The following is a 28000-nucleotide window of genomic DNA, read 5'->3' as shown; positions in this document are numbered from 1 at the left end:
ATTGTTCCACATCAGGCTGTTTCCATTTCCAAAGCACCCGAGGGAGGCACTTACAGACATCCAGACCCAGCAACATCCACGTGGTTGTGCTGAGCAAAGGAAAGCCCAAGGTGCTGAACGATTACATAGACATCTGGGACCAATGAAGAGGTGAGTGCCCCTAACTCTCCGTGAGGGAGGCCAGCTGGTAGTACAGCAGGTACCATTCTCTGCCCTCCCTTCCCCCAGGGGAAGAGACCATGGTGAAGGAGGATGCCAAGATGATGGAGATGCTTCACTTGGGAAAGCTTAATAGTATTCTGCATCACACCCACAGTACCTCACCCCTGTAGGGGCCACACTGCCTGCCCCATACACACTCCCACTTATTTTACCCTGACGCAAAGGGAAAGAAGGGGAGGGATTCTCCAATCATGCTGCAGTGACTGGGGTAGATGGAGGCTGTGGGATGGGAAGAAATTTTCCCTCCTCAGTTCTGGGCCAAAATGAATGCCCTGTGTCCAGAAACACATGATCACAGCTATGGGCAAGATAGCCTCCCACCCCCTAAGCCCCATGGGCTCCTCTCTGCTCCTGGGACCATGAGGCACATCTGAGGGAAGACTGCTGAATAACTACAGCTCAGCTCTGGTTCACCTTCCCTTTGACCCCAGCCTAGGCTGTCACGCTTATCTCCGATGGAGCAGTTAGGGAAGAGGACAACTGCCAACCCCCTAGCGCATCCCTGGTGCTAAGGGGGCACTGCTGTGATGGTGGTGGTGGGGCAGCAGCAGTGAAGGAATCCTGACTGCATCCTGGTGTCTGGCTGGCTGGTGACCAGGGGCCACGTGGGCCAGACTGTTGGTAGGCTCAGTCTCATTTCTGTTCATGTGATGGCCTGGGTATCCCGAAACACGGTACCCACAAACTCAAGAAGGAAACCAGAGGGAAAGGCAATGATGTTGGTACTAAGACATTTATTACATCATAAAAAATCCATTGTTGTCCTGTTTTTCCATATGTACATGCTCCTGTGGGCAGTCCCTCTGTCCAGCCCCACCTGTCCACCCTCCATGGTGCCAATCAACTCTCCAAACTGACCAACTAATTAATAAAAGAGGAAGAACTAGAGGAGGTGGCCCAGGGCTGATGGGAGTGGGGTTCGGAGAGGGAAACAAAGTGCAGAGTGATTGGCTTGGCTCTCGATGCCTGACCACGGGCAGGAGGAGCACAAGGGCGGGCACTGCAGGGTTGGTACAGTGATGCCTCCCCGAGCTGCCAGGCTGCAGGTGATACCTGAGTGTGCTCTCAGGTTGGACTCCCAGGAATGGAGAGCAGAGGAGGAAGGTCCCACAGACTGACTGTGGGTCCCAGGAGGGGCTATAAAAGTTCTTTTTCAGGTCCCCATCCAAGTAGCAGTAATAGCAGCTTGGGCTGGGACTGAAGAATTTGTGGCCCCTGGGACAGCTGAGAGGTGGGCCAGGGACAGCCTGGTAGGAAGTACTGGTCCTGATCGCTGAGGGCCCTGCCTTAGTTGACCTCAGAGGTGGGCAGGGGGTCTGTGGGGCGGGGTGTGGCCAGGAGGGGCACAGGTGAGGTGGCCTCGATGAGAGCGGGGTTGAGTATGATAGGCAGAGTCATGGGGGGCACGCCCACCTGCAGTGGGGAGGCCAAGGGCTGCAGGATCAGTGGGGGCTGAGCCAGGGGTGGAGGCCCATCCGGGGTAGGGCTCAGTCTGCTGGGGCTGGATGCCACTGGTGATCCAGAGGAGCTGCTGTTGGCAGGTCGGGGGCCCTCGGGCTTCTCAAAGTCTAGAGGGAAAGCAAGGTGGCTGCAGTCAGACTCGCTCACATTCTGCAGCTAGTTTACCAAACTTCTGCTTCTCCCACTCCTGTAAGCAAGATGACCCCTCCCAGTCTACACAGTTGAGAGTCTCTGCTCAAAACTTATTCCAGTGTCCAGCTACCTTATATCTACCCTTTATCTTCTTTGCTGTACCTCCAGTAGGTTAATTTTGGTCTGGTCTTTATTAGAATTCCTGAAGGGCAACCTCTGCATATTCATTCCAAGTCCCTGATCCAGCCTCCTTCTCTGAAGCCTGAAAATCCCAGGCAGCTAGCTCATCATAGCTGACCTGGCCCTGCCATTTCCCATAAGAAGAGAGCAGGTGAACAGGATCTTCTGGTTCTTTCCTTCCCCTGCCTCACAGCCCATGCCCAGCAGCAATCTCAAAGTACCCCGGACCTCCTTGACTTCCTGTTTGACATCCAGCAAACTCGCTCAGAGGGACTCACCACAGGTCCCCAGCTCAGAGGGCATCTCTGGGGGAGGTGGATGGCCAGGTGTCCTGGTGTCACCAGCAGCAGGAGTCAGGTGGGCTGAGGCCAGAGGTTTTGGGGCATGAGGCTCCATGGGCACAGGGTCTGGGGAGGGTAGAGAATCCAGATGGCGGCTCTCGGTGCTTTATTTCAAGTAGAGTCCTGGCTACCCACTAGACTTAACCCCCACCCCAGGCACAGAGAACTAATTATTAGCTCCAGACTCTCTTTGATGAAGGTGGTTGGAGCCCCCTACCCTGGATGACAGTCTGCTTGAAGAGCTCATCTCGTAGGTGGGGCAGGAAACAGTCAATGCGCTCCCAGGTGATCTCCCAGAGGGCTGAGGGGCTGCCTCCTCGGGCATCCGCACTGTGGAAAATCTCTGCTGTGTCCATCACCAGGAGCATGTTCTTCAGAGACTCAGGGATGGCCTCTGACTGCAGGTGGCAGTGGGGCCATGAGAATGGGAAAGAGGGCATGGGGGGATATGGTAAGGAGAAGGCAGCCACCAAGGGGGAAACAGCAAGTCTTCCCAGAAGATGGGAGAGGAAGTAGGCAGCTGGAGTTGGGCTGAGGCAGAACGTACCAGTAAGTCACTGGAGCCTGCATGCATGTACTTGTCCATGAAATCCAGGATGGTCAGCCAGAGGGCCGCAAAGGTAGAGAGCGACAGCAGTGGAGACAGGTGCTGCAGGAAGACCTATGGTCCCCCAGCCCCTCTCAGCCAAGAGTAGGGTAGGAGCCTTCTGCACCCCTCTCCAAGGGTGGGAGGCAAGACTGCCCTATCTTGTGTGGGAATCCTGGATCAGAGACTCCTCTGAATTCCAAAATCCTCCCAAGTCCCTGGGTCCTGCTGAGTCTCCATAGCTGGGAGTCCTAAGCACCTACATTACATCTCTAGGTCCTCCCAGCAGCCTTGGCTTCCCTGCTTGTGAAGAGGCAGGTGTGGGGAGAGTGGGTGGGTGTAGGGTGGTGAGCAGTACCTTAGAGAGCAGGGTGGAAGCCCTCATCCGGGTCTCCTCCATCCCGCCCACATCTGCAGGGCTGATGTTTTCCAAGAGCTTGGTCAGTAGAGGAAACAGCACCTGGTGGGTAAGAAGCCAACATCTCCCTAGCAGGGTCAGGTGGAAGCCTTGTCCACTTGACCCTGGGCTGTGGTGGATGGGTACAGAGCAGGAGGGAAGGTCTGATACAGGCTGAGGACTGACATCAGGGGCTCTTCAAGTTGCTTGGCTCTCCTTGTCTTTAGGATTTGCACTTTACCTTAAGACCAGAGGGAAGTCCTACCTTGTTAAAACAGGACTCCCATTCCAGGGCATCTAACTTTTGCAGATCATGTACCAGTAGTGCTCGCTGCAGATAGGTCAGTGCCTGCATCCGCACCTGGCGCCGGGCATCACAGCACAGGCAGGCAATGCCTGAGAATGAGAACAGGCTCAGGATCCTTTGGGCATCCTGATCCTGGTACTTCCCAAGCGCCAGCTCCACCTCTGCCCCTGCCCTGCCTGCTCCCCTGAGGTTTACCCTGAAGTAAAGGGCACCAACAGTGGGCCCAGAGGGTGCGTGAATCCGCTTCGATCTTCCGGCCTCCTGCGTCCAGGTGGCGCTGCTCCTCCGCCCATGAGCTGTAGATAGAGGCTGCCCTTGTGTGTAGGGTGTGCATCAGGTCTAGCAACTGGGGTCACAGGAGGGGCACGACATGAGTGGGGTTAGGTCTGGTGGATCCCCTCCTCACCAGCCCACTCCCACTGTCCCTGACTGAGTCCTCAAGGGAGTCCCTAGTACCGATCACACCATACTCCACCCCTCTCACCACTCCCTTCTCCTCAACTTTATGAGCTGGTTGTCCTAGTCCTGACCAGTGTTTCCCAAAGATGGGTATTACTCCTAGTAGCGGGGATTTGAGGAGGTGTGTGGACTAAGTATTTAATAACACAATTACGCAGTGAGAAAGGTACTTTTTCACTCCTTTTTCACACTTTCTGATGACAGATAAAGCCTCATCTTGTTAATCTCATTTTAAAAACAGCAAACCTCAGGCTCAGAGGCTTTGATAGGCAACAGTGTCTGGCCAGATTTAATAATTTTTTGTTTTTGTAATTTTTCTAAGGTTATTCTATTTAAAGCAATTAATTCTCCATTTATTTAGTGATGTAAAGTCTGCTCATAAAATAAATTTTATATGTCCTGAATAGACAACAGAATAACTCTGGAAGGATAAACAAGAAACTGATGGCAGTGGTTGCCTCTGGTAAGGGGAACTTAGCAGCTGGGGACAGGAAATGAATGGGACTTTTATCTGCTTACCCTTTTGTACCTTCTGAACTCTGTGCTATGTGCATTTGAATTACTTATTCAAAAACAAACTATAATTTAAACTATAATTTAAAAATGAAGCAAACAAAGACTTACAGGCGGTCCTGGACAGGGGGGCACTGTGGGGACACTGGCTGAGGCCCTGGCTGGAAAACAGGCCCTTCCTTTCCGCTGTCCTGGCTGTCCCTGGCCCCACCAAGACTCCCAATGTCAGGTACCGGGAGAGGAGAGGAAGTAAAGGGTGCCATACTTACGTCCTGACTGACCTGTAAAGACACCGTATGGTAGCTGGCAGGCACACCTTCGTCCTCATCGTCATCACTATGCCCACCCCGCGTGGCATGTTGGCTGGAGGTTCGAGGCCGCCGAAGCATTGAGCCTTCCTTGGATTTCTTCTTGAAGCGGTTCCCTTTGCTGTCATACTTGTGACTCTTGCCACGTTTCTCCTGGGACTTGCACCCTGAGCAGGGCCAGACGCAGGTCACATTTCCATATCCATGGGTACAGACGGCCTGCTCCTCCCTTTCCCCCGTAATTCACATGGTTACTCCCCAACTGCCCCTTCATCAGGTGACCCACCGCCATTCAGACTGGCCTCCACAAAGATGCGGAGAGTCTTGACACAGAGCTCAAAGTTGTCAGGTGTGATGTGGGCAGCGTCACGCACGATGAAGGACAGGGACTCCACACACTTGAGCAGGGACTTGGTGTCATGTGGCCCGAGGTCCAGCCCCACTGTTAGGCTGTACTGATTGACCAGGGGTGAAGGACCTGGCCAGCTGGTCTCAGGCCCTGGCTTGGAGTTATCAATGTCATCCTTCCCCACCTGTAAAGTATAGAGGAGCTGAGAATCCAGGCTTGACCCTGATCTTCCCCTAGCTGCCCTCTCAGAAGGCCAGGAATCTTTCCCACAGGCCAAGAGGGGAAGACTCACCCGCTGCCCGTATGCTCACTCACCACTAACCAACCGCTGTTGACCACATCAGCATCTGTGGCTGATCGGTGAATCTTGCCAGGCCTGCCATGGTCAGTGTAGACCTCCGAGTCAGAAGTGTACCCTCGGTCCAGGCTCACATCATTTTGATGGAAGGATGGGAGTTCACTATCTGATTGGGCCCCTGAGCCAGCAGGGAGAGGCGCAGAGTCAGGATGGGGATGGGGAAGTTGGGATGAGGCATAGTTTCAGCTCTCAGAAGAAAGGTGCTGAAGCCTGGCCTCTCTTTTCTCTTGGTCTGGATTAGTTTCAGCCCTGTCACTAGAGGGCTGAAGGATGGCCTGGAGAGCTTCTCTGTTGACCAAATGGGGCAGCAGGCTAATTTGGGCTCCTGACAGCATCTAGTAGCAGCTGTTGGGGAGGGAGGTGGCAGTGAGGACAGAGTTTCTGAGAAAACAGTCCTCAGGACAGTAGGAAGCCTGGCTTCATAGCCTTCTCCATTGCCTACTTGCCTTTATGCTGTTTAATCTGTGGGTAATGGGGAGAGGCCCGTTAGGCACAGGAAGCTCTGGAAGCAGATAGCAGAAGCCAGGGGTATTTAATCTGCTGAACACAACAACCTGCGTTTTGTTTTCCTGTCTCAACCACTGGGGCCATAATTGTTTATCTGCCAGTGTGGGTCTCTCTGGGAAAGGGCTTACCAGCATCAGGTGCATCGGCCCTGGCTGTGGCCTGCAGGGCAGCTGGAGGCTTTACACCTGAGCCAATGCACTCCAGCAGCGTGAAGAGGGTGGCCCAGTCATCACTTGAGTGGATGTTGGCTGCGTTAGTCTTAAGGAGTTCATGGAGCCCATAGGCTACCTGGTGACTGACTCGGGACAACACGCTGGGCTTCATTAGTAGCAAAATGCGCAGGGAGAGCAGTACCTGGGGCAGGAGATGGGAGCAGGAAGTGGAAAGTGGGCACACGCGTCTTGTCTAGCCTCCTTCCCCACCAGCCTCCCTAGGCTAGTGAGAACAGTTTTGGCTAAGACCCAACTTAGGGTACTCTGTGGACAGATGGCCAGGGGCTAGGAATGGGGGCAAGAAAGAGGCAGGTGTGGTTATAAAAGGGCAATACGAGGGATCCTGTGGTGTTGGAACTATTCAGCATCTTGGCTAGTGGTAGATACACAAACCTACGCAAGTGCTTAAATTGTGTAGAACTTAATACACGTATGAACAAGTAAAACTGAGGAAATCTATGTAAGATTAGTGAATTGTATCAATGTCAGTATCTTGGTTATGATACTACACTATAGTTTTGCACAATGCTACCATTGGGGTAAAGTGGGTAAAGTGTACAGACAGCCCCCAACTTATGATAATTTAACTTAGATTTTTTTGACTTCACAATGGTATAAAAGTGAAACACATTCAGTAGAAACCATACTTAGAGTTTTGATTTTTTCCAGGGCTACCGATATGCAGCACAATACTCTTTTGTGTTGCTGGGCAGTGGCAGGGAGCCACAGCTCTCAGTCAGCCATGCCATTATGAGGGTAAACAACTGATGCACTTAGAACCATTCCGTACCCAGACAACCATTCTGTTTGCCACTTTCAGTACAGTATTCAATAAATTACCTGAGATATCCAATACTTTATTATAAAATAGACTGCATATGAATCTATAATTATCTCTATTTTCAAAGTTTAATTTTTTAAAAACTGAAAAAAAGACCAGCAACATTATGCAAAACTACAGCATAATATCATAACCATTGTAACATTGATACAATTCACTAATCTTATTCAGATTTCCCCAGTTTTACTTGTACTCATACGTGGATTAAGTTCTACACAATTGAAGCACTTGTGTAGGTTTGTGTATCCACCACTAGCCAAGATGTTGAATAGTTCCAACACCACAGGATCCCTTGTGTTGCCCTTTTATAACCACACCTGCCTTTCTTGCCCCCATCCCTAGCCCCCGGCCATTTGTCCACAACTTCTAAAACCTCATCAATTCAAAAACGTCATATAAATGGAATGATATAGTATATAACCGTTTGGGATTGGCTTTTTTCACTTAGCGTAATTCCTTGGACAGTCATGCAAGTTGCTGCATGTATCAATAGTTTGTTGCTTTTAATTGCTGAATAGTATTCCATGGTATGTATGTACTACACTTTACGCTGAAAACCATCTGGGCTGATTCTAGTTTTTGTCTACTACAAATAAAGATCCTGTGAACATTCATGTATAGGTTTTTTATAAAAGTAAACTTTCATTTCTCTGGGATAAGTGCCCAAGAGTGCAACTGCTGGATTGTGTTGTAACTGCATGTTTAGTTTTATAAGAAACTGCTCTATCATTTTATATTCCTACCAGAAATTTATGAGTGACTGACCCACATCCTTGTCCGCATTTGGTATTATCACTGTTTTTCACTTTAGCCATTCTGACAGGTGTGTAGTGGTATCTCACTGTGGTTTTAATTTGCATTTCCCTGTTGGATAATGATGATGAACACCACTTAAGCTTCTTCATGTGCTTATCTGCCATCTGTATATCTTCTTCATATCTTTCGCCCATTTTCTAATTGGTCTGTTTTTTTTTTACTGTTACGTTTTGAGTTCTTTTATATTTTAGGTATTAGTCTTTTTTCAGATATTTGATTTGCAAACATACACTCCTTGTCTTTACCTCCTTTTCACACTGGGCTCTCATAGAGTAGAATTTTTAATATTGATGAAATCTACCAGTTTTTCCTTTTATGGATTGTATTTTTGGTGTCAAGTCTAAGAACTTTTTGCCTAGCTCCCAAAGATATCCTCCTATTTTTCTTTCTAGGGTTTCATAGTTTTACATTTTACATTTAATTCTATGATTCATTTTGAGTTAATTTTTCTATAAGGTATGAGGCTTAGGTCAAGGTTCATTTGTCCCCTGCCCCCTCAACCATGGATTTCAATTGCTCCAGCAATTAAAAGGATTATCCTTCCTCCACTGAATTGTTTTTGCACCTTTGTCAAAAAATTAGTTAGGCATCTTTGTGTGCGTCTATTTCTGGTTTCTCCTGTTACATCGATGCATGTGTCTGTCCCTCCAAAAATACCACAGTGTTGATTACTATAGCTGTATAGTAAGCCTTAATATCAGATGGAGTGATTCCTCCCACGTTTTTTCTCAAAATGTTCAGCTATTCTAGGGCCTGTGCTTTTCCATCTTAGAATAAACTTGTCTGTGTCTACAAAAAAACCTTGCTGGGATTTTCATAGGAGTTGCATTAAACTTACAGATCAATTAAGGGAGGAATGACCTCTTCACTACGCTGAGTCTTCCAATCCACGCATATGGTATGCCTCTTCATTTATTTGGGTCTTCTTTAATATCTTTCATTAGCATTTGTAAGTTTCAGCATACAGATCCTATACATGTTTTGTTAGGTGTATAGCTAAGTATTTGATTTCATTTGCAGCACTTGTAAATGGTTTCATTTTCTATATGTTCATTGTTAGTATAAAGAAATGTGATTAATTTTTCTGTATTGATCTTATATCCTGTGACCTTCCTGAACTCACTTCTATACTGTTTGTCTTTTATAAATTGGGTGAAGAGCTCTCAGGAGGGTCCTAAACATGAGAGCCGGGAAATCAGGTATGGGGCTGGGACTGCCACAAGGCAGCAGCCGTCCAGCCCTACTGAGCAGAGGTGCTGAGTACTAGCTTCATACCTGAGGCCATTCCAGATTCACTCTCAATGTCCCTGTTAGACTCCCCTAGCCCTGTGGTAGGTTCATGCTATGGGGCACTAAATGAAGTCTCTGTCTCAGGCCATATCCATAACTGATACTGTGGCTTTAGTCCCTTGTACACCTTCCTGCCTTCCCAGCTGCACTCAGCTTACCTGGCCACTGATCTCTTCTCTCCGGAGTAGCCTAATGGCTAGGCGCAGCAGCCCCACCACTGCCCGCTCCACAAGGAAGCAGAAGTCCTGTGCCTGGACACATAGGTGGTATAGATGGTCTCGAACAGTCTGCCACACACAGCCCACACGGTCCCTGAGAAACATAAGGGATGAGGATAGTCTCAGCTGTAAAGGCCACTGGGCAATAAGCCTCTTTTTCTGATTGAGGCTAGGTCCTTCAGAGCTCAGTGGTATTATACCCTAAGCAGGCAGCTATAATGAGCAAGCTTCTCCTCTACTGCCTATAGCTTCATGTGCTTCTTGTCCCTAGAGCCCACTCTGCAAGATTACTCCAGGCTTCCATCCCTTTGGTACAAGCCCAGTATGAGGCCTGCCTAAAGACTGCCTTCTACCTGTTCTCCAGCACAATCCTCAGCAGCATCTCCAGGCAGAAAGCAGCATCCTCTTCATCATAGGTCTCTTCATCTGGTGTCACTGAGACCAGAGCCTGGAGGAGAATAATAGCAGGAAAATAGACATGGAGGAGAAGCCAGCCACTGGCCCACCCCTGACAGAAACTGAGGCATACACCACTATCCCTGTCTCCCCTCCTGGACCCAGCCAGCCCTTTCACCCCTCTTCCCTCTTCACTCTGTACCTTCATGAGCTCCTGCAGTGACTCCAGCTGGAGGAATTTGCTTTCTGTGATCATCTTTTCTGGGTCACATTGCTAGAGGCGGCACAAGAGAGGGTTTTTTTTTTTTTTTGCTGTACGCGGGCCTCTCACTGTTGTGGCCTCTCCCGTTGTGGAGCACAGGCTCTGGACACGCAGGCTCAGCGGCCATGGCTCACGGGCCCAGCTGCTCAGCGGCACGTGGGATCTTCCCGGACCGGGGCACGAACCCGTGTCCCCTGCATCGGCAGGCGGACTCTCAATCACTGCGCCATCAGGGAATCCCCGAGAGAGGGGTTATTGATAAGGACTAGAGGGAAGAGAATGTTCCCAAGAAGCCAGGGAGAGAGGGCAGAAGGAGTCAGCTCTGGTCACAAACCCTAGATGACCCTATTCTTCAGTTCATAGGACAGTGTCTATCTAGTAGAGAACGGTCTAGGCTTGTTCACCAGGGGTAGGCAGGGGCAGTTACCTTGATACAGTCCAAGGCCATTCTCTTGGCCTCTTGGCTCTCAGTGGATGGGCCCCGCACGCTAGACTGCTCAGTACCACTAAGTGTCAGCCAGCTCACAAAGCTCAGCACTGTTGACTCTCCTCTGTAGAAAGAGAGTACAAGCTCTAGTGAGCTCCAGAGTTCTAATCCTCCCTCTGCAAGGTCTCCAGCCTCTGATTTCCCCTCACCGGTTTGATGGTGTCTCTTCCCGTTGTAGAGAGATCTTGCCATTGGGATCCACAAAATCTTCTACCTGGAAAATCAGGTCAAGAATAATTTCTTTCCACATGCCCTCTGCATTTCCTGCTCTGCCATGCAAAGTTTTCTGGCTTTCTTCCTGTTGTTCTCTGCCCTACACTATTGACTGGGCCCCTCCAATTGATGACTGGCAACAACTTCTACCAGCCTTCCTTTACAGCTATCCCCATGGCCAAAGATCTGCGGTCTTACATTTGAGGTGTTCCTGGTAAGTTTCAGCATGCATCAGGCCCAGTGCTACTCTCAACCAGTTCTATATGCAGACAGTACGTAATCTTGGAGCTCTTGCCTTGTTATTATTGATTAGTCTCCTACCAAGAATTACCTCCACCATAGCCTTGGGCAGCAGTTGGGCTCGGAAGAGCTGCAGCATGGCCTCCATGATATTCTTCCAGCCCTCCCGCAGGATGTCACCATGACGATGGGCCAAATGGAATACTGTCTTGGCTGCAATGTGGGCTTTAGGGTTGCTTCCAAACACAGTGGGCAGGTTCTCAATGGACTGGAAAGGAAGATGAGATGAGGCTTAGGGCCTGGCAAATGTCTTGAAAGGAGATTCTCTTAGGCCTCTACCTATGGTTCCTGAGGGTCCTTCTGCTACTTCTGCTTCAATCCCCCATAATACTGGTGGGAAGGGCTACTCTGGCTAAGGCCTTCTCCACTATTGCATCTCTTCTCTCATCCCCATTATGTAAGGTAATGCTATTCTCATCCTAGGGTGTGTCAGACAGAAATGGCTAAGCTCTACTGTAGTCCAGGGGTAGTGAGAGAATATGCTGATGGAAACCAGCTCCACAGATAAGGGTAGGTCTATGGCTAAAAGAGAGGTCATCCTTTGGAACTCCAAGTACACAGTTCCTGTCCCTGCTCACCTCACTGCTGAGAGCTGTGAATTTGCATAGAGAGATGATGAGATTGTCAAACACATCACTGAGGCCATAGTGGGCGGAGATCATGGCGCACTTCCTGTAACGTCACATATCAGATACAGTCACTGAAAGGCCAGGCAGCCCTTCCAAGTCCCCAAGGAGGCTTGCTTGGGATTCTTCCCTAATCAGTCCCAGGAAGAAACCTTTTACTCTTGAGTCTGTTTAAGACTGAGCTTTCCCAAGCTTCAGCCTCCCTGAAAAACTCAGGAGGAACCCATTCTAAGGAAAATAAGAGTAGGAGTCAGAGAGGCATGGAGGCAACCAAGTTAAATCAAAGAGGTGGAAGGAGATCCAAGACCATAGTCAAACTCTGGCTACCTGAAGCCTGAGATGGCTTTTTGGATGATTGTCTCCTCAAGGCTTTTGTCAAAGACATAAGAAAGAGCAGCAATAGTGGGGCCCCAGGTCATGGTGAAGAGGTCAAGATCGTAGCTGCCAGCAGGCACACGTAGGAATATGCCTTCTGGGGTGGCACCTCGATGAAGCAGCACATTCCATACATAATTCTCCCGAACCAGGCCTGTCTGCTCCTCAGGCATCACAATCTCCTCATTCCTGTCAGGAGGTAACAAAAGGAGTAGGTGCACTGCTCTGAACCTGACTGGTTACAAACTAGGACAAGGGGCTTTCTGCCCATTACTGACACTTTCCTTCAATGAGAGGTCATCAAAACTGCAGCTCAGTGGTCTGCTTCCCTCCCCACCAGTGGCACCAAGGAGAAAGAAAGGAAGCATCCCATAATCTCCAAGCCCCATCTCTAAGTGGGCCTTTAGTTCTATAGTAAGATCTCATATTTTTTCTGGGTATGAGAGGATGAACAATTCTACCTTTTCTGATTTACAGTAGAAACCTAAGTGTCCCAAACCTCATCCTCTAGTACCCATCTTGGGTTCTCTACTAGCCCCATAATGCATCTTGCAAGCTAGACAGGAAAACCCAGCTTCTCTGCGTTTGGAAAATGGGGTGATGACATTCCACTTAGCAGGGGCAGTTTGGATCCTGGCTCAGGGTACTAAAGTTCCAGTACTATTCAGGCTTCTTTAAGGAATAAATCAGTTGGGGGAGAAGGGGCTGCCCAGATAAATTACGATGCTAAATCCAGGGTGTATGAGTCACTGCAGTCTGATGTGACTCCAAAATCTGGAGAAGGAAGTAGCGTGCTTCTCCTTAACAGAGATGCTACACCATTCTCTACGCATACTCACTTGATGGCGTGGTACATGTCCTCCAGAATGTCTTGCTCAAAGTCCTTGCCTCCATTCACACCTTTTAGATTTTTGCGAAACTCCTAGAGACAGGGCAATAAGCTTTACCCGCTATGTGTCAATGCTGAAGCCCCACTCAGGGAACTCCTGGGTCTGTGGTAAATAGGACTTTAGGAAACAGTAAGTGACAGAATCCACTTCCCTACCCCAGTTCCTCTTCTGGATTGGCCAGCGCCCCCTGACTCCCTTGGACAGAAGCTTGTCTCCTGTGCCCACTGGAAAACCCATGTCCTTCCTGCTACCTCCAAAGCTGTGCTGGAACTGCTCTGCCATGGCTGGGATCCAATCTTACCTCCAGGGTCATGGGTGCATTTTGCTTGCGAACATTGTGGTTGTGCTGGTCAGTATTAAGCATGATGACAGCATAGGCCAGGGCAAAGCAGGCATCGCTATTGGCAAATGGGGAGCCATTACAATTCTGAAAAATCAAAGACCCCACCTATGTCAATGCCCTGCTCTGGCCAATCAAACCCTCACGACCAACCCACTGGTCAATGATGATAAAGAAGAAGGTACCAGCCAGAAAGAGGCCCATCTCTTGCCAACTCCCTGATGGAAGCTGGCCCCTCTATGGGAAAGCTCACTGACATTGCTCTCAGCCTTCTTAGGAGACAGCAACTGGGTCCTTCAGTTGAGGCCATAGAAACCCTTAGTCAAATTAATTTGGGATGCTGGGCTCAGTCCCTGCCACTCAAACTCACCCTCCAATGTTCTGTGAATGCCTCTAGCAACCTCTGGATGACTGGTGCTTCCCCGGGCAAGCGGAAGGCTTCCAGGTAGAGACGGAGAGCTTCATCCAGCCGCAGACCCTGAAAGCTGAAGGTGCTACAGGGAAAGAAAGAAGGACGAAAGGCTTAAGATGTATAAGCTGCAAATGTTGGGTGCTCTATTAGCTACAGTCCCACTAAGCTTCTCCTATTGGAACAGAAAAGGCTGAGAGCTCTGGCAAAGGGGAGGTATCTCCTAGGTCATCTCTAACACAGAACCAGAATTTGACAACCTCTAAGCTTAGTACTCTTCACATCAGTGTGCTCCTACATAGAAACCTCATCCCTGGAACCCAGGAACCTATCCTGTGCTCAGGAACCCTACTCCACCCCTTTGCAATGTTCTCTATGGAGAATGGAATGGTGCCCAAAGCTTTCTTGCTGGAGACTCTTTCAGATCCAAAAGATATAAATCTTGGGAAGAGGAAGAGTGTATGACCTGGGTCACCATCAGGAACTGACTGGTACTGTTTTGAACTGTCTGTCCCCCCAGGCTGATCCTCAACTATGTCCCACATTTCTTGCAGTTTCCTCACCTCACAAAGCTCTCCAACAGGTCAATGTTTTTGCGGTCACTCACAAACTCTCCAATCATTTTCTTGTCCAGCCGAGGGTTCTCTCGCAGCCACTGGGCTACCTCTGTGTTGTCCATTGGGATGGTGAGGAGACCTTTCTCTTGCAGAAACTGGATCCCCTTCTTTGGTTTCTGGTTGAACTGCTCTGTGCCAGTAATCAGCAGCTAGAGAAGAAATACAAGAGGTGTCAAAAGCTGCTCTGCCCCTAAACCAGACAAGGGCAGGTCTCCATCACAGTCCACAGCTGGTCACCTAATGGGCTCCTAGGACATGGTTCTAAGTCACTCCAGAACTTAGGCTGAACCATATTGGCCCCTAGCTTTACCCAACTCCATGTTTAACTAGAAGTGGCTGAGGAGCTCCTTTTTACTCCTTTTCTGAGTGCTAAAGATGCACAGCACTCTCCTCCAACCTGAGAACCAGAGAAAAAAAATATAAGAAAGAGACTAGAGAAGGTTTTCTTTTCTCTCCAGTATTAGAGCTGTTCCTGGCATCTGTTTACAGACTAGCTCGGATTCCCCTTCTTTCTTTGGCTTCCTAGCTCTTAAGGCCCTGGGGTTTGAAAGACAAGGTGAAATAACTGCAATGATAACTTTTTGACTGTCTAGTCACAGCCCTGCAATCAAGGGCACACATAAACCAAAGTCATTTAGGCTGGCCTTACGAGGAAGAAAGGGTTAAACAGAAGGTTTTCTTTGTGTTAGAAAACCAGAAAGTACAGTTATTTGAACTTTACTAAAAAGCACCAGAATAAATGTCAATTCCCTTTTATTGCCAATCATCACCCCAGAGCTCGAGATGACCAATAACCTTCGGTGACCCACAGGATACCAGCTTCCAGGGCTCTTGTCACCACAAGTAACACCTGACTCTCAGCTAGGGCATTTGCCCAGGTGTACACAATAGGAGATGCCAATTACATGGCTTAGGAGTAAGGAAAGGGCTTCAAAGGAGATTGGGGGATTGCTGAAGCTCCAAGAAGCTCAAAAACTAGCCTTGGGAAGCTGTTCAGTGAGCTTAGACTCTCCCTCATTCTCTGAGACAGAAACCCAACAGAGAACACCCAGTCAGAAGTGGGTAGAGGCTGAGCTCTGGGGATATCTATATATACCTTCTTTTTATTCTTAATTTCAATCAACTCCCGTGGATCTGGCAGGAGACAGGAAAATCGAGGTGGCTTCCGGGTAAACTTTTTGTCAGCTAGGAATGGGAGGAAGAGAGGGAAACACCAGTAAGACCTCTTTTTAACCAGGATAATGACTTTTGGAAGGATGCTGATATACTCTCTAGTGAAAAAAAGGATGCCTCAGAAAATTTCTTGTCCTCATCAGTCTTCCCCTTCCTTAGAAGTCCTATCTTCTAGGGCTCCAAATGTTTTCTTTCCTCTCTCTGGGTCTGAAGGCATGGTGAGCAGCCAATGTTCATTCAGGTACTAACCTAGGGTATTTCTGCTCCCCTCCCCTCTGTTCTCTAACAGGCCTTCCAGTTGAGGGGGCTTAGGATGATGGATACCCAGTACCCACCCCCAGAGTCACCAGCTTCCTCCAGATCACTGCATCCTGGTTTCCCATGTTCTGCTGGCAGCCGCCCTCCACCTGGCACATGCAGGCCTGCGATGTCTGGGGCCATGCCTATAGCCTTCCCATCGCTGGCTGCTCTCTCAGCTGGTAAGAGAGAAGAAGGTAAATGAAGACTGATGGTGTAGGAAGCCAAGCAGAGCTGCAGGAGAATCGAGCTTCAGGCCAAGGAGATCTACATGTTCCCACACAGGTCACCGGCCCTGACAGGACAAACCCAAGCCCAAATAAGTAGTCACTATCCCAGGTCAGCCAAGCATTAGCTTCTACAGTTTAATAAAGAGATTATGCAATCACTTTCCCTGATCTTCTGCAACCTCAATCTCAAGGAAAAGTTAGAGAAGATTAATTAGAGTGGAGGCAGGCACTGGGGGTAGGAAAAGGTAGGGCCTGGAGCTTTTAGGCACAGAAGTCCTATATCCTTTAATCTATATTCTCTTTTCTCCCCATAAAGAAATAACAATTCTGTAAAAATAGCTAAAGCATGGAAGAGGAGAAAGGGAGAAGTCCATGAGTCCTGCTAATGTGCCAGCCTGGTCTATGATTCACATCACCAAACCTCGGAAACACAGAATTAGGAGTACTTTGGAGGAAATGACATAAGGGTAGGAGAAAGGATTCAGTGAGTAGAGAAGCGATAAACATAGAACCCTGGGATCCTCAAAGAAAGAAATGCCTCTCACTATTGTTGGCTTCTCGAGTGCCATCTACTGCCTCACAGCCAGGTCTGGCTGCTTCTTTCTTTTCTTGCTGGGTAAGGTTGTTGAGGACTTTGGCTTGGCAGTGGGCCTCAGTGCTGTCAATCACTGTCAACAGGGCATCAAGAGACAGCAGGTGTGTTGTATAGAGCTGACCAGACACAGGGAAGGAATTCTGGAAAGTAAACAGATACAGGAGACTTGGGGTTAGAATACTTTTCCAAAAATCCTAAAACCGCCCGTAACTTCTACATTGCCTTAAGATACACTTCTTCTTGTTCCCCAGCTCTCAAGTGTTTCGTTCCCTATATGTAGCATCCTCACTACCACTAGAGAGATCTCCTTAATAAAGTCGTCTTTCTAGAGGTCAGTAATAATGCTCAGCACCTTGGACAGCAGCTTGGTGAGATCTTCAAAGAGGTTGGAACAGTAGTAGTCACAATCATAGTTGATATAGAGCTCAGTGACAAAGCTGGGGATGTGCCAGAGCTGCACAGTGGCCTCCAAAGCCATCTCCTTCATTTCATAAGGCATCTTGGGGTTCTCCACAGTGATGATATCCATGAGCTTTTTGATGTACATCTGACAATAATCCAATAATTGCCATTTGGGTGGGGAAAGGATTCAAGATAGGAAGAGACAAATTGGACAGGAAAAACATTAAACAGGAAGCAGACGCCTAGCCAGAAGGTATGCATTAAGAGATACTTAATGGTATTCCATCCATCCCCTAAATACATCCCCCTCTTTGTCCTTCATGATGGGGGAGGCCTGGCTCTCTACCTCCTACCTGATCAAGTTGCCCATTGCCCTTTTTGTGCTCTCTGTGTGAGCCTGATTTGGTCCTATTCAGAGTTCCCTTTTGCAATTTAGTGGCGAAGCCAGCTTGACTTGCCTGCCTGTGTTGCAAAAGAACTGCAGAGAGAAGAGTTTTACCCACTCATGGTGAGGTTACCTGCCAGTTCTCATATTCGGGTTCTCCCATTTTATAGCCAGCCAGGTTTCTCTGGGCACCTCTTAAGTTCTCCACTAAAGAGGAGAGCCAATGAACCAAACTATAGAGGCTAAAAGCACTCTCCTCAGAAGCCACCAAATCCCACTCCTGCAGCATGACAAAGCTGACCCGAATGAAGGTGCCATACATCTTCCTATTTTTTTTCCAACTTCAAGAAACTCACCTCTAATTGGAACTTGAGGTGCTCCCGCATGCTCTCAAACAGCAGGAAGCATACGCGCAGGGAAGCAGCATAAAGGTTCAGTCGCTCTACGCTGAGTAGCTGGAGATCACAGTAGGATGGGCTATTAGGTTTCTGAACCTGACTGTGGCTCAACCAAGAGAAAGCAGGACAGCAAACTGTGGGAAGTTGTCACTAAGGTCATGTGCTCTGAGGGAACTCTATATCTAGCCATTCCTATGTTTCCCTTTGGTTGCCAGAGTCCCCGGGGAACTACTGGAGTCCTCTTGACTATGACTACTGGTCAGTAGGGGAGGTAGGTTCTTTCCTGGGTCCTATACTCTTCACATGAATCAGCCAAACCTCCCTGTGTTCCCCTGGCCCTTGAAAGACCCTGAAAAAAAGCCAGGTGTTCGGAGTCCCTCTAGGAATCCAGTCTTACCTGGAATAAGTGGCGGCACATCTCATCCTTGATGAGGCCCAAGAGGGTTTGGCACTGGGCTACAGGGGCCGACTCAAGAGCCACTGTCAGCAAATGCAGTCCCATGTGGATCATAACCTCTGAGTTGTGGCGGTCGTGTGGGTTGGTGAGGGAGATGAGGAATCGGAAGAGCTCACGGATGCAAGGAAGACCATAGGGGACCAAAGCTGTGCCTGGGAAAGGCCAGGAGGGAAGTGGGACTGCTAAGAAACAACTGGCTCGATTACTTGGCCTAGCCTGCTCTGCATTATACAGGCAATTTCAGATAAGTGATTCTCTTCAGGAAAAAAATGGTTTTTTTCTGGGGCAGTAAGGAGACTAGTCTCACTTACTGAAGGGAATCAGAATTGATGATCCCACCTTTCTGTTAAAAGTCCCAAGCTTTCTATTCTTCCCTCTCACTTCCTATTGTCCACCAAACTCCCTCTCTGTGTAAGTTAGGGAAGGGCTCCATCCAATAGTCCTCTTGCTTGATTCCATTTCCTGACTAGAAAATGGCGTAGGACTTGGACCAGCAGACACCTTGGGTCTAAGATGGTTTAGGCTCAGACAGCTTAGTGGGTAGGATGGGGGAAGAGCCTGCCTGAGAGTACTTACCTTCTTTCTGAGAGGACTGTGTAAAGCGCACACCCCGGGGGTTGACGTAATCCATGTCATGCACAGAAGCAGAGTCAGAGTGGTCAGCAGGAGATGTGCACTCCTCTAATACTTCAGGGATGGATTCCACGGATGTTGATTGGGCCTTTTCCACATGGGCCCCTTCCTGCTATGACCAATAGTGGGGAGGATACAGGAAAAGAGATGAGGCAAGAGCAACTGGGAACTTATTTCTCTTAAGTATCTGTCCTCCAAGTGTTTCTAATGGACTGCAGGTGTAGGGCCAGCTCAGTGGGCTGTGAATCAATGCAAGATGGTTCAGGGAAGGAGTACGATGAAGGACTCAGAAAACATCACCTGAGGCATCAGTGACCTACAGTGACTAGAGCCCCAGAGGCAACAGAGGCCCTCAGGAGCTTGGATTTAGATCATTAACTTCCAGAAAAAGCCATGGCCAGCATCCTCACCTTTGCCAAGTACTGCATGTATGCACAGCTTGAAAATCCTGTGAGCTACCTCTCACAGTGAGTAATGCTGTGGTTTTTCTAGGTAGCACAGCTAATTCTAGCAAACAGGGAAGAACCTCCTGCCCCAAACTTCTTTTGAGCCAAGGCCTGGATAAAGAGCCAAAGGATCAAGCCAATTCCACAGCAGAAGACTAGACAGGGGTCTTTAGAAATCAAAGCCGTACCTGGGGGTCAGGTTGCTCAGGAACCCCTAGCTCGCTGCTGCCAGGCTCTGCAACTGTGCTGTACCCTGGAGAGCCAGGTTGCTCCAGGTCAGTGAGGTCCTCTTTGGAGGTGGTCTGGGAGGAGAACTCCAGGCCACTGTCTGTAGAGGGGCTGACCACTGCTGAGGCAGCTTCTGAACTTGCAGAGGAGATGGGAGTGGGTACATCTATGAAGGGCATGCCACCTGCCAAGCAAAGTGAGTGAGGCTTGAAGAAAAGAGACCCTGTGGGAAACACATCCCTTCCATGGTACCGTTTGTTTGTTTTTCCTAGACTGCATATTAATTTCTGCATATGCTTGGTCTCTAAAGTAGTCAGAGTCCCACTGGAAGGAGAACAACCTTAAGTCACTGTGAATTGCTAAATGGTCACAGTTTGATCTGACCTGGAGTTTTCCCTTTTTGCTCTCAGTAGAAAGACCACAGCCCCTCAATCAGTTGGTCTTCAATGTCAAAATTCCTGAGAGAGGAAGGAACTTTTCTTCTATCTATTCTAATCAGAAGAAGCAACTCAGGGTACTCACCAGTGAGGTTAGAGGATAAGCTGGTTCCACTGGGGGTGGGCAGTTCTGAACCTGGTGTGACTTTGGTCATATGGCGGGGGGGTCGGGGAGATCTCTTCTGTTTCTTCCACTTAGATGAATCACTCATGCCTCCTGCTCTCATTTTCAGCTGGAAATATCACACCTCATTAGCACTGGTATTCAAATTAAGATTGTATCCCTAGAAATCTCCCTTCTTTTAGTCCTACTGGTCCCTAGAAAATAGTCTATACCCCACATCTGTGCCACAGTAAGAATCTAGACCATCAGAGCACATTCCTACTCCTCTAACTTGCCTTCTACTCTTGCCACTTTAAAGGTCAGCCTGAGAGCCTCCAAGTGGAAGGTGACATTCTGGTTTTAGGCTGGTCATTGATAAGGCCAGCCCTCATACATCACTCTGCTTCCCTGAATAATGGGTGGCAATCCTCAGTCCTGAAAGCGTAAGGGCAGGGGGTCCTTTGCCCAAAGCTGCAGATCTTCAGGCCCTGGATCCCTGGGCCTTCCTCCTCAACTACCTGCATAGTAGCCTCCTACTCCTAGTTCTTATCCAACCGTGAGAGTCTACTCCTTCCCAGCCAAACTCTTAGCTTTCCTATTACTTCATGAACTGGGCCTAGATCCTAACCATATCCCTTACTGTGGAAAGTCTACATCAAATTGGTCAAAGAAAGGTTCATTCCTTGGAATTAAGGAAGGAGTGGCATCCCAGTTGATTTGTGGAGTTAAGGATGAAAGATTATGTCATGCTGCTGCTCTGCTCTCTGCTGCTCCCAACTTTGGTATATAAATGAGACCTCCTGTCCTTCTCACTGCTTTCAGATGGTAAGGCTACTGATTTCTTGGACTCTTGCTCTATTCCATTTCCTTTCCTCTTGCTGCATTTCTCTCTCTCCTATAGCTTCCTTTTAGTCACAAAGGAAAATCTTTACTCCTATAGCTTCCTTTTAGTCACAAAGGAAAATCTTTATCACCTACTGACTACCTTAGGGTATAGGTTTTCATGTATTTTTCTCCACCCTAAGTTCACAGCTACTTTGTTTAAGCCCATTTCATTTTCTTAATCCTGATGCCTTCTCAATTACAGTTTGCATCCAGTCCTTCTACAGTTATATCAAACTAGTCCTAGATTGATAGACCATTCCTGGAATGGGCAACAGCAATTCTCTTCTAGGAACCATTAGAATGACTCTAAAAGAGAGTAGAAACAATTTTTCTCCCTGCCTCTTTCTAAAAGCTGAAAATACCCATATTATCCTTGGCCTATTCAATTCCTTCTGCTATTTGAAGGATAAGCCCCTCTTCCTCCCCAAGTCCTCCAGAATCTGGACAACCTTTGATCCTTTGCTTAGAAACCACATAATTCTTCCTTCCATACTCATATCTCCACCCATAAAGGAGACAGGCCCAACAGCTGAGCCCCACCTCCAGCTCTTAGTAACATAGCAACAGCCTCACATTGGATTTACACTTTTTGTCCCTGCATCTCCAAAATGCCAGCAGTCATATGCCTAGAATAGAGCTTCAAGTGCTCTGAGCACTGTGGTTAAGCAGGAACCAGGATGCTCCCTCCAGAAACCACTGAAGCCCAAAAGAAAGTTCTGGGGGTAAGAGTCAGTTAAACATGCAGATAGGCCAGAAGTCCAAGAGATCAATGTGGGAAAAGAGGAACCTCCTGGTTTAAACTGGAAACTGTCACTGAGCTCCAAATGGCACTCACATCTGGATTGACTTGTGTGAAATATCTTTTCTCTCCAGGTGGCTCCCCAATATCAGGAATTCCAGGTAGTCCTACTTCCATGGAGAAGCCCAGTCATTGAGATTCCGTCCCACACTAGGATCAGTCCTTCCTATTTCCTTCTCTATCCTCTGCAGAGGTAGCTCTAACCTGATCATTTCAATGAATGCTCTCTGCCTCCTGGATGGAATAGGAGTTGAGAGGCTGCCAGTTCTTACAAGTGTCTCAGTCCTTTAAAAGTATAGCTGTGCTCCCTGTTCTAAGATCCTAAGGTGGGCGGGGGAGGGGCGAGCAGTTCATGAAACTCTACATCACCTTATCCGTATAACTTTTTATTTCCAAAGGACAATATAAGCTTTATAAAGAAAGGGCAGGTCCTAGGTTAATAATCATGGCAAAATGGTGGGTAGCCACTGAAGAGACCTGCAACTTGAGACTAGGCAAGCACACAAATGAAACTTGAGACAAGGCATGCAAAGAAAACACAGGCCTATGGACTGTCTAGTGCACACACACACACGCAAAACACACACAGTTCTTTTTATCTTCAATGACCTGGATGTCCACAGCCACACCTCTAGCATGCACACTGTTATGAGAGCTTAGATAGCCCATACCTCCTTCTCTCCCTCTTCTTCCTAAAGCAAGGATATGCGGATTAGGGTAATCTTTAGCTTGCACCTCTGTTGTAAGTTACCTTACTTCTAAAGGACAGAGGTCACCTTTGCAGATCCCAAAGTATTGCCAGTGTCCTGGGCTAACCTGGGACCTGGCTCCTTTTCATCCATCTAGAGTCCTAAACCTTAGAATGACACCTTTAATGGTAACCCAGAAAAAAATGACCCCAACTAGACAGACTACCCTTTCCCTCAAAACCAAGTTCAGGCATCCAGCTAGAATCAAGGACTGTGCTTAAGCTTTCTAATGCCAGCTCTGAGACAGGGAGAGGGCAGAAAAGGGAAGGGTCTTGTTTGACAGTTCCTCATAGTTCCCCTAGAAATGGTAGATATTAAGCCCCCCCACAAGACGTCAGCAGGACCCAGGCTCTCTTTCTAGGCCTACTACATAACGTATTATCAGTTCAAGGCTTCCTTCTGCCTTCAGGCGGCCAGATGCCCCACGAAAATTCCCAACACTGCAAAGTTACAAACACATGCAGCTCTTCCAAAGCCATGCTGTGTTACTAGGGAGGGGTAAATTGTGCTCTACACAGTGGATATGGGACCCAGATGTTACATATAAAAAATACACATTTAAATAAATAAATGAAAAGGGGGTAAGGAGAGGGAGAGGGAGAGGGAGAGGAAGAGGGAGAGGGAGAGAGACCTTGAGGTTCTTAAAGAGTAGTACCCTCTCTAACTGGTTCAGGGCTTTGGTCTGCTCCCCACTACTTAGCTCCAGTTTGTTGAGGAGACATGGAGAAATCTGTGAAAGACAGGCAAACGAACGATTTAAGCAGAGTGAAATAAACTCAAACACACACCAACAGGGCACAGGGCAGGAATGGGGATGGATGGCAAGGGAAAGGGGAAGGTTATGTGCATGCACCAAACAGCCAAGGGTCATCTCCAAGGGCAGAACCTCTTAGGGCTGCAAGCAGAATCCTCATCAGAGGCCTGTGAAGTCCAGGGCTTCACTTCAAGATAGAAAGAGGCCGTTCTTCTGAACACCATTCTTCTCCTAGCAGTTTGAAAACCTTCTGATCTGGAGTCAGACTTGATTTATCTTGTCAACAGAGGCTAGCCCAAGCATGAGCCCAGTCTAATCCAGTATTAGGATGGGATTTGAGGTATAGCCTCTCTAGGCTTCCTACCTGCTGGTAAGACTGGGCCCTGAGGGGATGGCAGGATTTTCACCTTTATCAACATACATTTTCAGCCCAGCCTGATGGGCCTTACCCAGTTTCCATGAAGGACTGGCTCACTAGCTTACATGGTGGGTCAACAAATATAGGCTGGAAAGGAAAGGTTGGGGAAGGAGAGGTACCTGGGAAAGAAGAAATTTCTTGGTAAAGGAGCAATAGCTATTTCTAGATTCCAAGCAAACCTGTCTAGGCGAAAGTATGTTTTTGCTAAGCAAGGGTATCCAGGAAAATCTCTATAGTACAGAATTTGGGAGATCGAGGTTTGGATGAGGGATAGCAGGTCATACCTTCTTCATGTTGGTCCCCATATAGTTCTTGGGTTCTTCTTTAAACTGAGGTAACCTGTAAGACAGAAAATCCCATGGACTGTAATTAAGGATAATAACAAATCTTCCCCTCCATGCCAGCCACAGCCCAAAGATGCTCTGGGCCAGAGCATGCTATCTCTTAGGAAAAGCTAGGAAAAGAAGCAGGCTAATTTCACCCTTTTTGGAGCTTCACTGAAGAGCCACAGAAATTGAGGGACCTGTGACACAGATACTTTCTAAAAAAGAAGGTAGTCATGAGGGAAAGGTGACTAAGTACCCTTGGAGTGTGGAGGCTCTTTTCATCTTTAAACTGACTCCTTTCTGCTTGTATTCACTAAGCAAGTATTGCTGAAAGCCATGATATGGGGAAAGGGCAGTCTATCAAAACCCCAGGAGACTGGGCATAGGGTGAGAAGTAAAAGGCAGGTGGAAGTTTTGAAATTAGTAAATTTGAACCTGAGAAGTAAGAAACAATTTGCAGCAGGGTCCAGAGGCAGATCTAGTCTGTAGATAATAAGGATTATTACCCATGTCCCCTGCACTGGCAGTAGAGAGTGTTAATCACTGGACCGCCAGGGAAGTCCCTAATAGACTTTTTTTTTTTTTTTTTTTTTTTCAGTACGCGGGCCTCTCACTGCTGTGGCCTCTCCCGTTGCGGAGCACAGGCTCCAGACGCACAGGCTCAGCGGCCATGGTTCACGGGCCCGGCCGCTCCGCGGCATGTGGGATCTTCCCAGACCGAGGCATGAACCCGCGTCCCCTGCATTGGCAGGGGGACTCTCAACCACTGCGCCACCAGGGAAGCCCTCCTAATAGACTATTTTTAAAAGCAATCTTAGGTTCACAGTATACTGATTTCTCATATAAACCCTTGCCCAAACACATGCATAACCTCTTCCATTATCAATATCCCCTAGGGGAAGCTGTAAAGTCCTCGCCTCAGCGCTTCTCAAAGTTAGTCTACTCAAAGGAAGTGCAGAAAACAGGGTGTTAGGCATAGTATGAAAAGGTCTCCTAGGCCCTAATTTGAGGGTCTTGACGAGGTAACAACTGTTTTGGTTTGTGGGGATGAGGGACTTTCACTGCTAAAATTGGGACAGTCGGGCAAACCAGGATTGTTGGTCACTCTAGACTTGGTCCTTCCTTACAGAAATCGGGCTGAGCTCTGGGAGCTCAGCAACCTGTTCCAGGCTCCCTTGAGTTTGGCTTCCTCTCTGGGTTCCCTTTCCCAGCTGCTACCTGCACAGAAACAGACACAAGTATGGGAAGCAGAAGTTCTGTCAGCCTAGATCAAATAACCCTCTGCTTCCCCCTGAGGCCAAGCCAGCTCCCTCCTCTTTCTCCCTTGCTTGGTAACCCTGGTCCTAGAGAACCACGCCCATCCATAATCTCAGTGGCCTCTGATGTGGCTGTGGGGTTGGCCAGGTCCCTGAAGTGGCTGTGTGGAAGCAAGCAGGCTCAAGAGGCCTGGGCAGCCGGGCTGAAGCAAACAGCAGCAGGTTTACCTTGTGAAGAGCAGCTGCACCATGTCTACGAGAGTGTGCTCTGCGGATTTTCTCAATAACTCTGCACAGGCAAAAACAAATAACACAGGTGTCATTACTTGCCGTGCTATTATCAGGAGGCTTCTCAGAGCAGACTCCCCTCCAAACCTTGTTTACTAAGGATTATACCAAACTTATTAAAACCAGCTCCAGCTCAGCCTGGCAGCCAGAACATCACTGGCCCACTAGATGGCACTACTGAGTCAGGATAAAAAGGGGGAGCAATGATGTGTTCTCAGGGGTTGCAGGCTGGTGTCAATCCCAGAAACCTCAAGGGAGGGAGATTTGGTTCTGGGCTGAGTCATTCTGGGATCCAGCCCAATTCCTGCCCTGGCACAAAAAGCTAAGGTCTCTATTCTAGCTGCACAACAAATTGTCAAGTACAGAGACTCCTAGATCCCTATGGCTCCACAAGGTAGGTGATGGAGAAGTCATGAGTTTTCCATCTCTCTGGGACTGAGAGACAGCATCCTGTATTCATACTCACAGATACTGGCCCCAGGAATGGTGAGGGGCCCAGTATTCAAGCACCTACCACTGAGCCTCATTTCAAAGCAGATCCGGAAGCAAGACTGCATAATCTCACACACAGATTCATTGGTTAGATGGGCACCTACTGGGGTCAGCAACAGAGTCCGCAGTACCTACCAGGAAAAAAAAGGAGAGACCATGATAAACATGGCAGGCTGGGTGAAGAAGGGTGTACATGAGGGGAGAGAAGCTGCCTCCTGTTTCTCTAAGTCTCCTACGGAAGCACTCAGGGGTGAGAAAGAGGTTAGCAAGAGCGGACCTTGCTTCAGTTTGGTGGGGCGTCTCCCAGGAGCTTGTCTTAGGAACTGTGTCTTTACTCTGCATGATCCCAACATAGTTCAGCACTCATTCCAGCCCTAGCCCACAAGCCCAACGGATGGATGGCACAGATACAGTCTGCCAGAGGTACAAGCCTATTAAGGGTTCCGATATTTGATTAAGGCTTTTAATTATTTTCCTTAGAAAAAGCTTTTACTTCGGGCACCGGAGCTGCTTGTTTGGAAACAAAGTAGCTCTCTAAGCCCCAGTGGAGTCAAAACATAGCTTCAAGCTGCCATCAGGCTCCGGTAGGTAGAGCCAGAGGCACCAGCTCCTGGCCATTAGCCTAATTGCTCTTCCCCTCCATTTACCTGAAGGATTTTCATCAGGACAACCTCATCGCTGGCAGGATCTGTGCCCACAAAACGGGCATGGGTGACAGCATCTGCCATGTTCTCCATGCCCTCTGCCGTGCCCTCATGGGTGGGATCTGTTCCAACAAAAAAGAAAAGATGTGTAGAGGAGAGACAGAAAAGTCAAGACATCCTGTCTAGAGACTGTTTCGAGAGACTTTTGGTTTTCTCCTCTCCCAATTCCCTAACCCATGGCTTCCTGAGCTACCTGAGAATTTTTGCCCATAACTGGCTTTAATAAGCATCTCAGCACAAACTCCACTGTGTAAAAGTGGTTCTCAAACTTAAACATATATCAGAATCACTTGGAGGGCCTGTTAAAAATAGAAATTGCTGGGACTTCCCCGGTGGCGCAGTGGTTAAGAGTCCACCTGCCAATGCAGGGGACACAGGTTCAATCTCTGGTCCGGGAAGATCCCACATGCCGTGGAGCAACTAAGCCCGTGTGCCACAACTACTGAGCCTGCGCTCTAGAGCCCGTGAGCCACAACTACTGAGCCCACGTACCACAACTACTGAAGCCCACGCACCTAGGGCCCATGCTCCTCAATAAGAGAAGCCACTGCGATGAGAAGCACGTGCACCTCAATGAGAAACATGCGCACTGCAATGAAGAGTGGCCCCCGCTCACTGCAACTAGAAAAAGCCTGCATGCAGCAATGAAGACCCAACGCAGCCAAGAGTGAATAAGTAAAATAAATAATAAATTTGTAGAAAGAAAAAATAAAAAGGAAATTGCTGGTCCCACTCCCAGAATTTCTGATTTAGTAGGTCTAGCGTGGGGCCTGAGAATTTGCATTTCTAACAAGATTCCAGGTAAAGTTAATGCTGCTGGTCAGGGGACCACACTTTGGAAATCACTGGGGTAGAGCTACTCATTTCATAGAGGAAGGGCCTGGAAATCTGAGGTTTTGGCCCAGAGCAAGGGCCAAGAGGGCCAGAGCTTTGAATGCCAAGGTTGCAACCTTTCTCTTTTCAGATGTTCTCTTTCAACACATCTCCCTCTGATTGCTTTTGGAATGTTGTGTTCAGGTGCAACTGAGGTAGGGGAGTAGGGGGAAGAAATGGACAGTCACTGCTGCCAATACTCATATATGGGTGCCCATTACAGCAAATCAGAGAACTCTTCCTGCTTTGGTTTCATTCTT

The 28000-nt window shown here is 48.3% G+C and overlaps 1 protein-coding gene and 1 long non-coding RNA gene across 16 annotated transcripts in view; one reads left to right on the top strand and one right to left on the bottom strand.

Annotated features, from left to right (window-relative positions):
• The first annotated feature begins 18 nt into the window (after positions 1-18).
• On the top strand, positions 19-15987 carry LOC113623357 (uncharacterized). Its single transcript, XR_003433902.1, has 3 exons — positions 19-150; positions 8830-8887; positions 15875-15987. It is a non-coding gene; the product is annotated as an uncharacterized LOC113623357 (long non-coding RNA).
• GBF1 (golgi brefeldin A resistant guanine nucleotide exchange factor 1) overlaps positions 937-28000 on the bottom strand; it is a 122187-nt gene continuing 95123 nt past the window's right edge. For 3 of the 15 annotated variants that reach the window (XM_027112400.1, XM_027112401.1, XM_027112415.1), the window contains 37 exons: positions 26811-26929; positions 26186-26294; positions 25612-25672; positions 24086-24140; positions 23285-23359; positions 20179-20326; positions 19617-19840; positions 18926-19094; positions 18290-18501; positions 17851-17949; positions 17060-17254; positions 16658-16847; positions 15921-16061; positions 15509-15597; positions 14359-14561; positions 13757-13880; positions 13348-13473; positions 12996-13078; positions 12109-12345; positions 11734-11827; positions 11187-11363; positions 10792-10856; positions 10583-10706; positions 10096-10167; positions 9851-9945; positions 9438-9591; positions 6249-6474; positions 5571-5731; positions 5193-5439; positions 4868-5073; positions 3822-3972; positions 3585-3715; positions 3281-3382; positions 2884-2997; positions 2554-2734; positions 2274-2402; positions 937-1790 (listed from right to left, as the gene is read on the bottom strand). In XM_027112400.1, the coding sequence (XP_026968201.1) occupies positions 1510-1790; positions 2274-2402; positions 2554-2734; positions 2884-2997; positions 3281-3382; positions 3585-3715; positions 3822-3972; positions 4868-5073; positions 5193-5439; positions 5571-5731; positions 6249-6474; positions 9438-9591; positions 9851-9945; positions 10096-10167; positions 10583-10706; positions 10792-10856; positions 11187-11363; positions 11734-11827; positions 12109-12345; positions 12996-13078; positions 13348-13473; positions 13757-13880; positions 14359-14561; positions 15509-15597; positions 15921-16061; positions 16658-16847; positions 17060-17254; positions 17851-17949; positions 18290-18501; positions 18926-19094; positions 19617-19840; positions 20179-20326; positions 23285-23359; positions 24086-24140; positions 25612-25672; positions 26186-26294; positions 26811-26929 (5369 nt within the window). In that variant the 3' untranslated portion in view covers positions 937-1509. The remainder of the gene's footprint in view (positions 1791-2273; positions 2403-2553; positions 2735-2883; positions 2998-3280; positions 3383-3584; positions 3716-3821; positions 3973-4867; positions 5074-5192; positions 5440-5570; positions 5732-6248; positions 6475-9437; positions 9592-9850; positions 9946-10095; positions 10168-10582; positions 10707-10791; positions 10857-11186; positions 11364-11733; positions 11828-12108; positions 12346-12995; positions 13079-13347; positions 13474-13756; positions 13881-14358; positions 14562-15508; positions 15598-15920; positions 16062-16657; positions 16848-17059; positions 17255-17850; positions 17950-18289; positions 18502-18925; positions 19095-19616; positions 19841-20178; positions 20327-23284; positions 23360-24085; positions 24141-25611; positions 25673-26185; positions 26295-26810; positions 26930-28000) is intronic. The other 12 variants (XM_027112410.1, XM_027112409.1, XM_027112408.1 and 9 more) reach the window with 9 other exon arrangements.

The sequence above is a fragment of the Aethalodelphis obliquidens genome, unplaced genomic scaffold (genome assembly GCF_003676395.1).
Source record: "Aethalodelphis obliquidens isolate GAN/ISIS:26980383/991018 unplaced genomic scaffold, ASM367639v1 scaffold11, whole genome shotgun sequence".
NCBI lineage: Eukaryota > Metazoa > Chordata > Mammalia > Artiodactyla > Delphinidae > Aethalodelphis > Aethalodelphis obliquidens.
The sequence above is the reverse complement of the archived record's forward strand: the minus strand, read 5'-3'. Positions and strand labels throughout refer to the sequence as shown.